This window comes from Boleophthalmus pectinirostris, unplaced genomic scaffold (genome assembly GCF_026225935.1).
Source record: "Boleophthalmus pectinirostris isolate CB_2022bp ecotype Guang Dong unplaced genomic scaffold, ASM2622593v1 HiC_scaffold_18, whole genome shotgun sequence".
Taxonomy (NCBI): Eukaryota; Metazoa; Chordata; class Actinopteri; order Gobiiformes; family Gobiidae; genus Boleophthalmus; species Boleophthalmus pectinirostris.
Genome location: NW_026571133.1, coordinates 21,775,998 through 21,791,440, shown reverse-complemented (window position 1 = coordinate 21,791,440; position 15,443 = coordinate 21,775,998). Strand labels below are relative to the sequence as shown.

Sequence of the window (15,443 nt, the reverse complement as noted above, 5' to 3'; positions counted from 1 at the left end):
GTATCAGGTGCTTGTATCATCCACCCAAGTCTGCCAATCACTACTAATACTGCTACACCTACACATCTACTACGACTACTACTACTATACCCTCTTATTAGTTTCGCAAACAGTTTTTGGTAATAGCCATTTCAAATAGATAGCTTTAGATCCCGTACTATTTTCAGACACCAAACAAAATAAGATAGTTTCAGTGTAATTTTATGGGGATGTCTTGAGAGCTGTGAAATCTATAAACATGTTTGTGTGTGGCATGTGTGGGTGTTTTAAGTACTCACAGTTCCTCCAAGAAGTGTAAATTGGAAAAGTCTCCACTGGACAACGAGGTCAGATTATTCATGCTCAAATCCCTGCAAAAGAAAAATTCTGGTTAAAATTTTTAATTTGAGCCTTTATTTATTTATTTTTTTTAACTATGTTAGTAGTACAAGATATTTCAGAAAATCTGAACAAAGTCCTGAGTAAAACATTTATATCATGTCTGGAGATGGATCTTCGAGCGGCCACTGTTCCTGACAGGTTGCTCCAGCTGTATTGAAGGATGGATCAAATGCAGAGGACAAATTAAATATACCTTTACAATTAAGTATACCTCTTTGACCTTATCCTCTTTGACTGAATGGCAATCAGTCTGTGTTAAAATGTCCAGACTATTACAGACCTGTCTCTCATGGTGCTGTTTCGGGCTAACTTGAGAAATCACAAAATATGCTGCTGACAGACTGGGACTAGCATGACAAAGCCCAAACAAATCTAATACTAAACTATAAAAATAAAATGTATTTATTTATTGTAATTTAATCAATTAATTAAAAATAACTCAGAAAAGTCTAGATTAGAGTTGATTTTGAGATAAATTTGCCCAAATACACACAGAGAGGTTTTTGCCTGACGCCATAAGATCCAGGCCAACACACACCCGAGTGACAGAAACTACAGGAGTGGAAGTTACTGGAAGTCGACAGAAAACAAGACCTCGACTTCCCTCCACACTGCAGACATCAACAGACTTCTGTTCACAACCTAACATGAAAAAAGGCTACCTGTAAACTCATGTATGAGTCTGACCAGTCCAGAAATAATTCAGCATAGTTTTAAGGGCTGCAGTCATAAGCCATGCCCTGTGCATTGATTAGTCAATTAAAAGTGAGCCATGCATGGTGCTGGAAAAAGCTACCAAAACTATTAAGTATCTAACTCTATCGCCATTCTGACAACTTGTTCATAATCACATAAGTTAAATTCATTGCCCTATTACACACACCTGTGTAGTGATAAACAAGCAACTGCAGGTTTCAAGTCACAGCTGTATACGTAACAGTACAGTAAGAAGATCAATAGAAAAAAACAACAGTGATATAACATCATAATTATCATACAAGGAACAAGGCTCCCCGTGCTGTCCAATATGTTGTGTCCATGGGTAAGACACTAGAGAGATCTATCATTTCCGACAACAGACAAGGGCCACATTTGTTGAGTTGGCTCATGGCTGTAGCCTCCTCTTTCTTTCTGTCTTTCTTTCTCCTCGACCCTTATCTGAGTCTAATTTCAGCCACATGATAATATCAGCAAGTAGCATCTTTCCACTCAGGAGGGCTCAGGTCTGAAAGGAACCTAGACAGACTGTCTCTGTCTCACATACAAACATAAAAACCTGTCTCTCTTTTTTCAGTGCATTCACTCCATTTCCTCAAGATTTTGTCCAGCCGCAACAAGGGCAACTACAAATATAGAGAAAACTGTTTCAACAAAGACATAGCTTTACTAAAGCACAGGTTTCTCTCCCAAAGTATAAAAAATATGTTGTAATCTTGGAGGAAATTTATGTGGCAATAAAATAAGCAAGAGTGTGAGATCCACAGACATGGGCACACATACTTGCAGCAGGGTGTGCCCTCAGTTGAATATGCCAGTTGTTAGGGCACTAGTCTTGACACTCCATAAACTTTGTTAATGTGTGCATGTGCCTGTCGCTTTACAGCATTGTCAACAGGTAGTCCAGTCATGGCCGCATGGTTTATTTTGTATGTTTTAAGAGAAAGTTCCTTCACTCACTGCAGACTAATAGTGCTATGGCTGACTGGCATTTACTGCTGACACACGCACACTAGAAACATTACTTCTATTACTGGGATTTTACAACTCTCCAGTGACCGAAGTGTGTTTAGACATTAGACATTCATTTGATCAAAATATGGTCAACTAGCAATTTTAAACTTTTATAAAATTTTAAATAGATGGATGTTGGTGTTAAAACTGCAACAAAATGACTCTAGCTTTGGGCAACTGTATGGTGACTTTATGTTATTCTGCCTCAATGTTTTGATGGTGTAAACAAAAAGAAAGTAGAAAAAGCTGCACATAATACATAGACATACATTATTCATTTGCATACAAATCTGTTTGAATTTTGTGTGTACGTTGTGTTTTTTCTGCATTTTGTGTCTCAAAGTGATGGATATCAGGCAATTATTCAAATGTCTATGGCAGCAGAAAGACAAACCAAAGAAAGAAAAGAAAGGAGGTTGTGTAGTTTGAAGGTGGTGTGTGACAGCGAGGCCTCTCTCTGCCTTCTTTCACTATTTTCTGTCTTTCTTTGATTCTTTGAGGGGCGGGTCAATGGGGGCCTCCTGGGGTGAGTAAGCACAGGGGGGTTGTACCCCAACCACACTGTCGGACTGAGCAGCCCCTTCACAAGAAAAGACAGGCTGAAAACCTACAGACATTTCTCTCTAAGTGGTGTACAATCTGAAATGGTAAAGGATCGAAAACAGGGCACATTGAAAATCAATCAATGTCAAAGTCCTTGGATATCACAGGCTGGTGGTGTATTGCTGGATTTAGGAAAACAAGTGATAAAGCCTGTTATTTCCACAGTTACGGGTCAAATACTGTGAACAGGTAAGTGGTCAGCCCGTCTTTGCCTGGACCATGAGAGAAGGCCATTAGAGGGGCATGGGCTTTTCAAAAACATGACTCAACATGCAGGTGGAGAAGACTGTTTTCAAATGGGAGTAGACTGGCATGCAACTGTGGAAGAGGTCGGGTGTCTACACAATAAGAAACGCTGAAGATTTAGGGTAACAGTGACTGACTCTAAAATGCTTCATATGAACAGTACATGAAGTCACTTCAAATGAGTCCTTGAACATTCCGGAGTTAGTTAGAACAGCAGTACTTTGAGCCCCACTGAGCAGCCACACAGCTCTGCTTAGGCATGCAGTAAGTGTACACACACAAAGACACTGACAGATGGCAGTATTCACAGTGATGCAGTCAAATAGAGAGATGGACAGAAGGAGATTGTAAACTGATTCTCCCTCATGTCTGTCTGTCTCAGATCACTTTCTGCATTTCCTGAGAAAAGCTCCATTTTGGACACTATTCTAATGGCAACAGGTGTCTGAAAGGGGGCATTACATGAGGCCATTTGGTGTTTGAGAGAAAATGCACATTCAGACAAAAGGGGTCTGCATGTTTTTCAATTTCAAGATACTACAAAACTTTTTAACCTTCTCTCTTCGAGTTTGATCAACAGGTCAGATACAGCTGTTCTTTTTGCATTTATAATATGCAATAACTTAATGTATTTACTTTAAACTTTAGGGACTGAATTCTTGATTAGGGTCTTAATAAAGCTACAATGGGCCTTTGAGTGACAGTGTGCATGCGTGTGTGTGTGCGCGCGCGCGCGTGTGTGTGTTTGCGTCTGTGTGCAAATGAAAGCCCTTTGTTAAATGTTTGTCTAACACACACACTGCACACTACTAAAGAGAAAGTTTCTTTAATGAGAGTGAAATTTAAATCCTGGACATTGTGCTACCTTTAGACAGCAGCCAAGACAGGCAGGTCTCTCTACACAGACAATACAGTGATGTAATGGTGCTGCCAGAGTGGGCCACCTGCTGAGGAAGAAAATGGCCTTGAATTTATTTCAGTTTCACACTTTAGCAAAGATTTAACACAGAAAACAGCCAGTGGATACTGCTGTGAACACAGTCCTTGGCCATTTCTGAGAACCAACAGCTTGAATTGTCTCAGCACTGACAGGCATTTTGCAGTTAAGTAACTACAGAAACAAGATCAGTGGAATTATATGGGAGTTATAGGAGCTTTTTTTTTTTTCTCTGTCTTGAAGCACTTTACCACTAGACCAGTACCTGAAGAAGTATCCTCTGTATGGACTGTGTCTGAGGCTGCAGTCTGTCAGATTTTATTACTTCGTACAAAATATTGGTTTGAGTCTGAGTTTGTTTCTTCATCTTATACTACTCACACAGATAACACAAAAATCAGTCACTGCAAGGTTTTTCTATCATTTTACATTTACCAACAACTAATAAACATTCAAACAGGATAATACGAATTGTTATAACTGTAACTGGTATGATACACATTTTTACATATCTCTTGAGGTTTGGATTGAGCAGATGCTAGTAAGTCTGAATTAAAAGTGGATGATATTATTTAAAAGTGACCACGGATAAGTGAACCTATTTGGACAAGCATACAGGCTACTTTGCAAATATTGAGACATTTCTTTGATATAGTGAATTTAGTTACTTAGAAAAGATTAACAGCCAAATAAATAAGAACTTAAGCCCACCATGGTGCACACACGTAAACAGTGCAGAAGCAGGTGCATGGTTTCTCACGAGAGCACGCCGCGTTTATGCGCGAGCATTGCGTGGTTCGAGCGTGGTGCTGTAGAACATAATCTAGAAGTAGTTCATCACTTACAGGTAAGAAGTGAACACGCTGATATTGTTGGGTGTTCTCTGGAGTCCCAGATCCGAGCAGTCGACCCGGTGCAGCAGCCCGTCCACTTCGCACCGACAGCGGCCAGGGCAACCGCTGAGTCCCGGTCCAGAGGTTCCGCTCACCCCGGAGCTCTCAGCTGCAAGGAAGGAGCTCACATCCACCGGATCATTGGACCCCATCTTCGCGCCGCCTGCAGCCGAGTACAAGGCAAGTGTGGCCAGCACTACCATACACCACCGCATCTCTTCATTCAACAAGGCTCACTTAGAATGGGAGAATAACAGCAATGAAGTGTCAAAGCTGAACTATATGGCAATAGTTACTTAAATCTTTGACTAAATTTTTATTCTTCACCTGGTACAAGAAACGGGTGCATGCAATGAGGTTTGATCCCTGTCTGAAGTCTCCTAAAGTTTGGTGTCTGTCCAGCCTACACGCGTGGAGTGACTGTGTATGTCAAGAAGAGAGCGAGGCGCGAGATCCTGCCCACTGGGGATAAGGCTGGGTAAGCTCAGTGGTCTTTTATACTGGTAGGCTGCTGTCTATCCGTCAGCTCTACTCCTCTACTGTGCAAAACCAAACCTTTAAGAAACAACAAAATAGATACCTTACCAGTTAGCACGTGCGCCGCACTCGAAAGGAAGGAATTCAATAAGACTATTGGCCACTTTTAAATAACGATACATGTGATAATTTGTTTATGACGTTTTTGCCTTAACGAGATCTGCAAACTCATAATGAATTTATGTGCTCAATTAACAAGTTGTAAATGTAATAGCGTTTTTCTTTGTTTTTATTCTCTCTAGCGGCAGCACAGGGACCTGCACGTGGGTATAGTAATGATGCCATAACGAGAAGCAAAAAGCAAAAACCTTTATTTTTTATTAACCCTAGAACACTATCGCCGGGTGATTTTCACCCGAGCAAATGTATTTACATGATTTTCAATATGTTGCATTTTTCTGAGTGTCATGAGTCCCTGGGTAGCTTCACCATTGTTTTTAACATCTATGAAGGTGTGGGTGTTTCCCTACCCCAAAGCCCACTTTTTCCTACAGGCTTGGTTTCGGGTGATTTTCACCCGGCAATAGTGATAGAGGGTAATGTACGTTTTGGGTGAATTTCACCCAGCGATAGTGTTAGTGTATAAAATCAAGTGATCCTGCCACATGTCAAGGGTGACACATTCAGTCTCACCATATTTACTGTCCCTCTCTGACATCTCAGCTAGTGAGTAACACATAGGAAAGATTTATTTAACTTGGCAATTGTTAGCTGATTAGATCTCTTCTTTTTTTTTTTTTTTTTTTTTGTCAAAAGCTACATTATGTAGCTAGCTAGCTAACTGTGCACATTCTTTATTTCAGCAAAGAGCTACATTAGCAAGCAAGATAGCTAGCAGGTGAAGTTCTAGAACAATTCTAGAAAAAAATTCTAAAAGGAAGCCAGTAAAGTATTTGACCCAAAAGGAAATAGAAGAGATTCTGTTCAGGGAAAGCAGTGATGAAGATGTTGATCAAGTGGAAGCAGAAGAGATGTATGACAGTGACAGTGATTTGGACTACATTCCGAAACCAGGTGATGATGATGATGACAGTGATAGTGATGACTTTGAGCCTAGTCGTCAGAGAAAAAAAAAGCGACTCCATGATTACAGTAGACTGACTGCCAGACACAGTACCACCTCAGGACCTGCCGTCGACCGGTGTGTCCACGCATTACTACCCTGCCTGTACTGACTGCATGTAGGAATAGGTAAGTAAGAATGTTCTTGGAATGTGTATGCTAGCCTTATTTAGTGCAGTGGTTATGAATATATATCACAAAGTGGTGATTTCAAAGTGAATTCTTATGGTGAAAACAATATTTTAATCAAGTGGTCATTTTTACACACTGAAAAAATACTATTTTTTGTTCCTTTCTCCTGTAGCTGTTTGCGTGCCAAGGAGTCTGTGCCTTCACCAGGGAAGTCTCACATGTCTCAGGAATGGGTGGACCAAAGACCAAGTTTCCTCTATCATTATTTTTTTTTTAGGAATTTTTTGTTCTCAAATTCCAAATTTTTTAGTAATTTTCAAGCATGTTTGTAGGATCTTCCTATGTTTTTATTTTCCATTTTGTTAAACATACCACAGTTGAAAATAAAAGGAAACCACTCTAATTTATCAAGTGTTGTCATATTTTGATCTATTTTTTTGACAAGTACCTTTTGTTGGGTATATTATATCGGGTAAAATCACCCGGCAAAAGTGATGGTGTAACTTTTTATAGCGAAAGTGTTCTAGGGTTAAACCTATGAAACCTTTATTAAAGTTTATTGTATGAAATTTGTTTTTTCGGGGCCACTACTAAATTATTACATTACACTTTTAATGCCTATTGGATTATAAATGTATTGTAGGTTATATAATGTCTCCATTCTTCTACTTTTACAGAGGCTTTTCTCTCGTAACATTATACCCCGTAATAAACTGCACCATAAAGTCATGACTTAAAGCTCAGCAGTGACCCCAGAGAGAGGTGTGTTACCTGCATCAGGTACGTCAATGCATTTTGCTTTTCCTGTTCAAAGCTCAAAGTTCACTTGACAGTCGTAGGATCCATAAACAAGAAGGAAACGGGGAATATAGCTTTTAACACCTCAAAAACCAAAACAAAGACAGTCACATCGGATGGATTCGTAAAGGATGTGGATTATACATGTATGGTACATTGTATTTTACTGAAAATGGATTACTCTTGACAAAATTCAGCATAGCTCATACAGACCTGCGGTTATCGACTACGTGCCTGCCATCTTGAAAAGACACAGGTGTGTTTAAACAAAATGTCCAAAAATGTTATTTTGTTCTTGATTATCACCAGAAACAGTATTATAGCATTATCATTACATACATTTTGTAAATGGTATTGACTGATGTTTAATAGGTAGACATCTGTTTGTAATGTAAATTGAAGAATGATGTAGGCTACTTAATAACATTTTACAAGCATAAGATGATTCTTTTATATTTTAAGTATAATTTATATTATTAAGTGTATTGGTCCTGGGTTATACAGGGGGTTCATTCAATCATGTTTCATCCCCAAGAGAGGTCCCCTCAGTTGGGCAGCATGGAGCCTGGAGCACTCAGGCATGATGTTGTGGGTGAGAATGAGGCTCTTCACCAGTTCTTTAATGGTGAGATGCATTTTCAATCTATTCTCATAAACATGTAATAGACCTTAGGTTAGAAGTTTTGCTTCCTAAAATAGAAACTTATCTAAAGCTACTGGGTTAACAGGTCACACACATTTATCAAATTGTTATCTCAGTGGTGGTCAAGGTAATTGATGGCGGTCTGGTGTTTTTGTATGTGTATACAGGTGAAGACGTAAGTGGAGTACTGAGCAGTTCTGTTTCTGTAGATACAAGCATCCTTGAACAGTATCTCAGTGCTGATATGTGCCCCAACAACTTGTAAGACACTTTTCTATTCTGACCATAGATTTGTCAATACACCATCTATAACTTAGTTTCCTTCCTGGTTTTCAGCATACTCCCTGAATCTCCTCCTGATTCAGGTTCAGAGGCCTTTTCTCCTGCACAAATGCCTGGTATTATCCACTATGTCACTATGTGAATCTTAGTTGTCATACATTGTGATATACAGTATAATAAGTTTACTCTTGGCTTGCAGAATGCGTCTACAAGCCTTCACATTGGTCAAACCCACAGATGTTTGAGTCTGGGCATGTCTCTTCATCATGTCGATTTAAGGATTCATCTGTCTCGACATCTGAACCTCTGACACATGAACAGCTACGAAACATGGGTCTAACAAACATTAACATCAAACCTGGGACCCCCCCTGCTCCTCCTGCTCATAAACATCACCACATACAACAGTCTCTCAGACAAATGCACTCTTTACCACCAAGAGGCTGTTTGCAAGGATATACCCCTCCTACTCCCCCATCACCACCTCTCTGTTCCCAATATCGTACACCAGGCCCTGAAAAGGAACCCTGTCTGTCCACTTCGTCTTATTCTCAAGCATCTACCTCCCTCTCACACAGCTGGTAAGTCTGCCACTATATATATATATACATATATATTTATATTTATATTTATATATTGTTTTTTTTTTTTTACATTGTAAGTATGAAGTATTTTTTTCTCCTCAGTTCTCAAGAAAGTAGAAAAAGGAGAAGATCAGACTGTGAAGACATGTCAGGACCTAAAGCACCATATGAAGTTAACATCAGTAGCAATGCCAGCATGAGCAGCAGCACCGCTGGTTTAAGTAATGGGTCATACAGCTCATTAACATGGGAGCAGTACAATCCAGGACAGTGGAGCACTTTGTTAGACCGCAGCTATCAGCCTCTGTTAGTACTAAAAGAAACAAAAAGAATTTATGCTGATGTGAGCTGTGAATTAAATGTAATTTATGTTTTAGATCACCTCTGGTCTACCATGTTGATGCAGATAAAGGCTTCACCTACTCGACGGCAGATGATGTTTTTGTTTGTCAGAAGAAGAACCACTTCCAGGTCACAGTCCACATTGGGGTTACAGGAGACCCCCACTATGTCATGACGAACAATGGGTCACAGGAAGTCAACCACTTTGAAATTAAAGTTTTTGGAGTCAAGGTATGAGAGGAACCTGAGATTTACTGAGCAAAAGCATTGTCAGGAAACAACTTTGACACTCTTACAGTTGGAAGATCCCAGTCACCACGTGCTGATTGAGCAATCACAGTCGGACCGCAGCAAAAAGCCTTTTTATCCTGTCAGGTGGGGGAAATATTTAATTGCAAACAATTATACCAGATTTGTATACTTATAATATTTTACCTGTTTCTGTATAAAATATACTGTATACTATATTTAGAAGAAAAAAAAAACATTCAAAATTTTACCCCATGAACTGTTAAAAAGATTTACTTGCTATCCTGTTCCAGAGTCAGTCTGCCAAGCAGAAAAATGACCAAGGTGACGCTTGGACGACTACACTTTAGTGAGACAACTGCCAATAACATAAGAAAAAAAGGCAAACCAAACCCAGATCAGAGGTCAGTAAAAAGTTAAATATACTTACAATAGACAAAGGGAAGTTAGATCATTAGAGATATTTATTCAGTAAACTTTGGCAGATATTTCCAAATGGTTGTTGGTTTGTATGCTGCTGTGAAAGAAGAAACATTATTACTGGCTGCACTGGTATCAGAGAGAATCATTGTCAGGGTAAGTAGATTAATCTCAGTCACTATTTTTATCAGTTTATTCATCTTAAAACCTGCCAAAAATTTGAGATAATGGAGTATCTGTGTACAGGCGTCTAACCCAGGTCAGTTTGAGACGGAGGGAGACGCCATGTGGCAGCGAGGGGTAGTGCAGGACTCTGTGGTATGTCAGGGGCATGTGGGCATTAACACAGACTCTCCTGATGAAGCACTGGTTGTATGTGGAAATGCCAAAGTGATGGGCACAATCCTGCAACCATCAGATCAGCGTGCCAAGCACAACATACAGGAGGTGAGTCAAAGCCACACACTTAAAATAACTTAAATATTGTTGCATAAAAATACAAAACCTTACATTACATTCATTTAGTTCAGTCATTATTTATGAAAAAACATAAAATTACTCACAGAGACCGAGACGTAGAGAGTTGAACTGAACCAGGTTATATCTAAATTCCTGTCACAAGAAGCAAAAACTGTAGAAGAAAAATATTGTGCATTCAATGGCATGACCACCACAGTGATTATATTTCATAAATTGTATACTTGTTTATAGGTCGACTCTGAACAACAACTGAAACGAATCACTCAAATGAGGCTAGTGGAATTTGATTACAAACCAGAGTTCGCCTCAACAATGGGAATAGATCAAGCTCACCAAACAGGTACCAAACACTGGTGTATTTTAGGATGCACACTTGCATACACTACATAAAAACTGTGACTAAACTGTGATTAAACCAAATCAAGACCACTTGAGAACAAAAATGGGCTAAAACCAAATGTGGAGACAAGTCTTTAATTGAGACTAATCTTTCTCTTTATTCTCAGGTGTAATAGCTCAAGAGGTAAAGGAGCTCCTTCCATCTGCAGTTAGAGAAGTTGGAGATGTCACTTGCTCAGATGGAGAAAAAATAGACAATTTTCTTATGGTGGACAAGGTAAGTTCACATTCATACCACTGACATTTCGAGGAACTTATTGGAATAGAATAAGGAGATTAATATGTTTTCTGCTCTTTTTTCTAGGAGCAAATTTTTATAGAAAATATTGGTGCTGTACAGCAACTGTCAAAGCTCACAAACAACCTGGAGACAAGGATTCAAGACCTGGAGGTTTGGAACCAGCGACTGGGCAAGCTTAAGAACCTCACAGGCAGCCTCCGCTCAAGCAGGTGTCACACATCTGTCACACATCTGTATACATTTGTAATATACCTATTACACTTAAACTAAACGACATCATCTGGACAACAGCTAAAAAATAATAATGAAACAACCAAGTAAAATGTATGCATATGCCTATTGCATAACTGCATTTACTATGTGTTATCAAAATGCAGGCAAGAGTTCAAGGCCAGCTACAATTCAAAGAAATTAATGTTCACTTGATTGAAGATTTCTCTTTCCGTAGAAAAAATAGCACTGGTTCTACAACACTGACTACTGTGTCATCTAAAGCTCAAAAAACAAAGAAAGATGGCAAGTCACACAAGTACAATCACTGTTTACAGCACAGAATCTTTCAGGCCAGCATCTTCACACTTCTGGCTACTCTGGCATTTTGGTAAACCTTGATATCTTTTTTAAAATACAATTTCCTGTGTCTGAAAGTTAAATCCTATGATGATTATATTTGTTTATTTGTCAGCATGATCTCTATCACTGCTCTGTACTTGGTAACTTTGGAGGAGGACACAGACACCACCCATGATCACAGGTAAAACAGGGAAATATTAACATTTGTAATAAACATATTTTAAAATGTTGCTTACCCTGTTTCAGTAATTCAAGCTTAATCCCTCCATCAAGTACTACCTGGACAAGCACAGGTACAATCACTTTTGTGATTGTACATCCTTTTTGTATTTCAGTATCTAATAATTATCTTATGGCTGTTGTAGCACAACCAACAAGTTCCCCTGGATTTTGGCCACCAGAGGTGGACTTCTGTGACATCCTGTACTGTGACCAGGTGTACTGTTGCCCCTCATACCGAGGGGGAAACACTGGCTTCAGTATCACTCTTCATGACGGATGGGAAGAAAAGTACAATTTAACAAGTAAACCACTTGTTTATATAAGATGTTTTCTCAAGTGGGCTCAACTTAAAAATGCAATAACTTAATTTCATTGCAGATACAGGAATACAATATTTTTATAATCAGCTGAAAAGTGCCAAAGACTGTGAGTGACCAAAATTAATTAATTAATTAATTTATTTATTTATCTATCTATTTATTTATTTATTTATTTATTTATTTAGGGACAAATACAACCATTCAACACTTCATGATCAAGGAAAATCAACAGACTATTGACAGTAAATATTGTCTTAGAGATGAATGTGGGTAAGTCATTTAAAATGAATGTTTATGGGTTATTGCTATCACTGTTTTCTCTGTTCCCTTCTAATGAAAATTGTACTTGAGGCCAAGCAGGTTTGTCTACAGAATTCCCATTAGCCAGTTTGTGCCTGGTAACATGAGGATCACTCTGCTCATGAAGTAAGTCCATCCGAGCTAAGTGGAGACCAATACATTTAAGTATGTTTAAATCTTACCTATTCTTATCTCATGCAGTTCTACAGAGCTTCTAGTGGTTCATCTTTGTTATTATGACGAGTCAGCAGCCTGCACATCTCGACTGGATATAAACACTGTGACTGGGAGCCAGTATCCTTCAAATACCCAAGTAAGAAAGCACTTAATAACCATTTCAAATAAACATGATAATTAATATTTAGAACTGCTCTAGAATACCCTTTTTCATTGACTTTCTTTGTCTGGCTCATGTTTTAACTTTTCATAGAAGTCACAGGCAGAGGTGTTGCGACATAGGAGCCATACTGAAGAGAGAATAAATTAACTTCTCAATTGCAACTCTCTCAACTTTAAAATAAGATCCTTGCCATGTATCTTTTTGCGGTTTTCCCTTCCTCTTGATTTTATTTTCCCAAGATGTTTCATCAATGATACTCGTTTGTCTACTACTTTATGACTGCAGTCAGTGTTGGGGAGTAACGGATTACATGTACCGCCGTTACGTAATCAGAGTACAAATTATGAGTAACTGTATTCCGTTACAGTTACTGCTTCAATGAGTGGTAATTGGATTACAGTTACTTTGCTGAAATAAGTGGATTACAAGGCGGTATTTTCCTGTTTTCACATTTTGTGCTACATCCCATTTATTTATTTTTTTTATTTCGGTAATTCCACTCATTGCCGGAAACCCAAACAGAACGCGCGCAATAAGAGCGATGGAAACGTCATGTTAAAGTTGGCGGTGTCAGTCACACAGTGGAAGCAGCAGTGCATTGGTAAAAACGCATTTGTGTCTTCTCCCGATGTGAGATATATATAAAAAACAAAAATATAAAATCGCCTACAACTTAAATGTGAAACAGGAGCTATTGGCACTGGTGAAAACAACCTGCATAGACTCATAATATCTGCACTACTGTCCTATACACAAACACACACACAAACACACACACAAACACACACCTTCATCATCGTCATCAACCTGAGAACGCGCGGACCACGTCTCCTTCCGTAGTTACAGCGCGGACACCGCCGTCTCGTGCGCCGCTTGTGGACCGTGTTTTCTCGCGTAAACCGCGCTTCCCCCTGTGCGCCTCTAAACCAGAACTAACACCAGGACTAAAACCAGGACTAATCCAGGACTAAACTAGGACTAAAGCAGGACTGAACCAGGTTTAAACTAGGACTAAACCACGACTAAACCAGAACTAAAGACCTGATCTAGACCTGGTCTAGACCTGGTCTAAACCAGGTCTAAAATCAGGAGTAAACCAGGTCTGAAAATCAGGACTAAACCAGGACTAAACAACATGACACCTAACAGTAGGTTGACATAATTTAAGGTGATCTCATATAAAAAATTATTTCTCTATCAATAATATTTTTTAATATGGTGAAGGAAAAGCTGATCTTGTTACTGTCTTTTAACAGACAAAACCTCTTATGTTAAGATATCGTGGTCTTTGTTTCTCTACAGCAAACAGTTGCTTATTCATGGAGACTTGGGCTCAGACAATTTGAAGACAACAAACAAGAATTTTCAGGATGTGGTTGCTACATTCATGTCATTTAAAAAAAAATGACAATATCAAGTAATCCAAAGTAATCAGATTACGTTACTCACTTTAAGTAATTTAATGGATTACGTTACAAACTACATTTTGGGGTGTGTAATCTGTAATCTGTAGGGGATTACATTTTAAAAGTAACCTTCCCAACACTGACTGCAGTTAATATGGGGATTTATAGTGCATGATGTTTTGTAGTGAATTGTGAATAACACACTGGGTTTCCCTTTCATCAGAGTGACAACATTTGGTTACCAAACTTCCTAATCTCAGCCACATTCAAATCTATGACATCATGCACAGCACAGTAGGGGAAACTCCACAAACATATTTAAATTATATGCCCTTGCAATCAAGACCAGTATTTCTTCTTACATAAGTTCCTCACGTTGCATTTTCGTAAACAAGTTGCATTTTCGTAAACTAGGGTCATTTATCTTAACCTCTAATTGTGTTGATTTTTTGGTTACAGGGAGTGCATGAATGGCCTCTTCATGTGGCCCGTCTGTATCACAGCTCATATCACTTCCGATCATCAGTTGCGGTAAGATTTCATGTTAGGCTTTAGAGCCTTTAGACTTTTTCACTCTAAACAATATTTAAAGCTTTTTTGTAGCTTTGTACCTTTGTAGCTAGCCTTTTAGCCAAAAAAACCCCACTAAAATAAAAGTATGTGGTAGGGCGTTTTCTTGTTTATTTCCATGGAAATTTAGTTCTTTTGACTATAATATTCTAATGGATGAATTCTCATGGATGTAACAAAAGTTAGATTATTTGGCTTACTCTGCTGTTTTGTAGGACTCAAGAGTGCTTAGAGTGCTACATGTATCAATCTGGTATGAGCCAGCATAGAATAAAACTTATCTATCTCCATGGAGAATGTTCCAGAGTAGGATTTTAATTTTATGTTTACATGGAATCATGCAAGTGACGAGCCACCTCTACCTTTAAAAAACACCGTAGTTTTTAATCTGTTTTGTTTTGTTTTGTTTTCAGGGCCAGGCAGACTGCAGTACTGACCATCATTATGCAGGGGTGCTGTTTACTGACTACCATTTCCACTTCTATAGACGCTGCACTGATTAAAATATTCTGTATACCAAAACAGATATATTTATGTTTAACCATGTGTAAAACATCAGCGTTTTTCTCTTTACTGAATATTCAAATCAAAGTCTTGTCAGTTGTACAGTTTATTACTTATAATTGATATTAACTTATAATTGATATTAATGTCTAGTTAACAAATAATGGCATATGTGTTGTAGATATGTGACAGTTGTTTGCTCTAGTTACTTGTTTCATAATAGTATTATTGAGAAATTCTTTTAAAAT

General features: G+C 38.6%; 1 protein-coding gene across 1 annotated transcript; it reads left to right on the top strand.

Moving 5' to 3' along the window:
• Positions 1–7,344: 7,344 nt before the first annotated feature.
• LOC110161517 (myelin regulatory factor like) lies at positions 7,345–15,194 on the top strand. The gene is made up of 24 exons (XM_020926266.2): positions 7,345–7,576; positions 7,825–7,945; positions 8,131–8,224; positions 8,300–8,361; positions 8,445–8,826; positions 8,932–9,135; positions 9,207–9,402; positions 9,470–9,546; positions 9,714–9,824; positions 9,906–9,996; positions 10,087–10,287; positions 10,552–10,660; positions 10,827–10,936; positions 11,024–11,169; positions 11,409–11,561; positions 11,646–11,714; positions 11,780–11,826; positions 11,899–12,057; positions 12,134–12,181; positions 12,261–12,345; positions 12,427–12,501; positions 12,577–12,688; positions 14,581–14,652; positions 15,105–15,194. The coding sequence occupies exons 2-24, from the start codon at positions 7,840–7,842 to the stop codon at positions 15,192–15,194; spliced, it is 2,799 nt and encodes a 932-aa protein (XP_020781925.2). The 5' UTR covers positions 7,345–7,576; positions 7,825–7,839.
• Positions 15,195–15,443: the final 249 nt, after the last annotated feature.

Coding starts and splice junctions, on each gene's coding strand:
- LOC110161517 (XM_020926266.2), top strand. CDS start 7,840: ATGTTTCATCCCCAAGAGAGGTCCCCTCAGTTGGGCAGCATGGAGCCT. Junction 9,825..9,905: donor AAACCAAACCCAGATCAGAG/GTCAGTAAAAAG, acceptor AAACTTTGGCAG/ATATTTCCAAATGGTTGTTG. Junction 12,058..12,133: donor AGAAAAGTACAATTTAACAA/GTAAACCACTTG, acceptor ATTTCATTGCAG/ATACAGGAATACAATATTTT.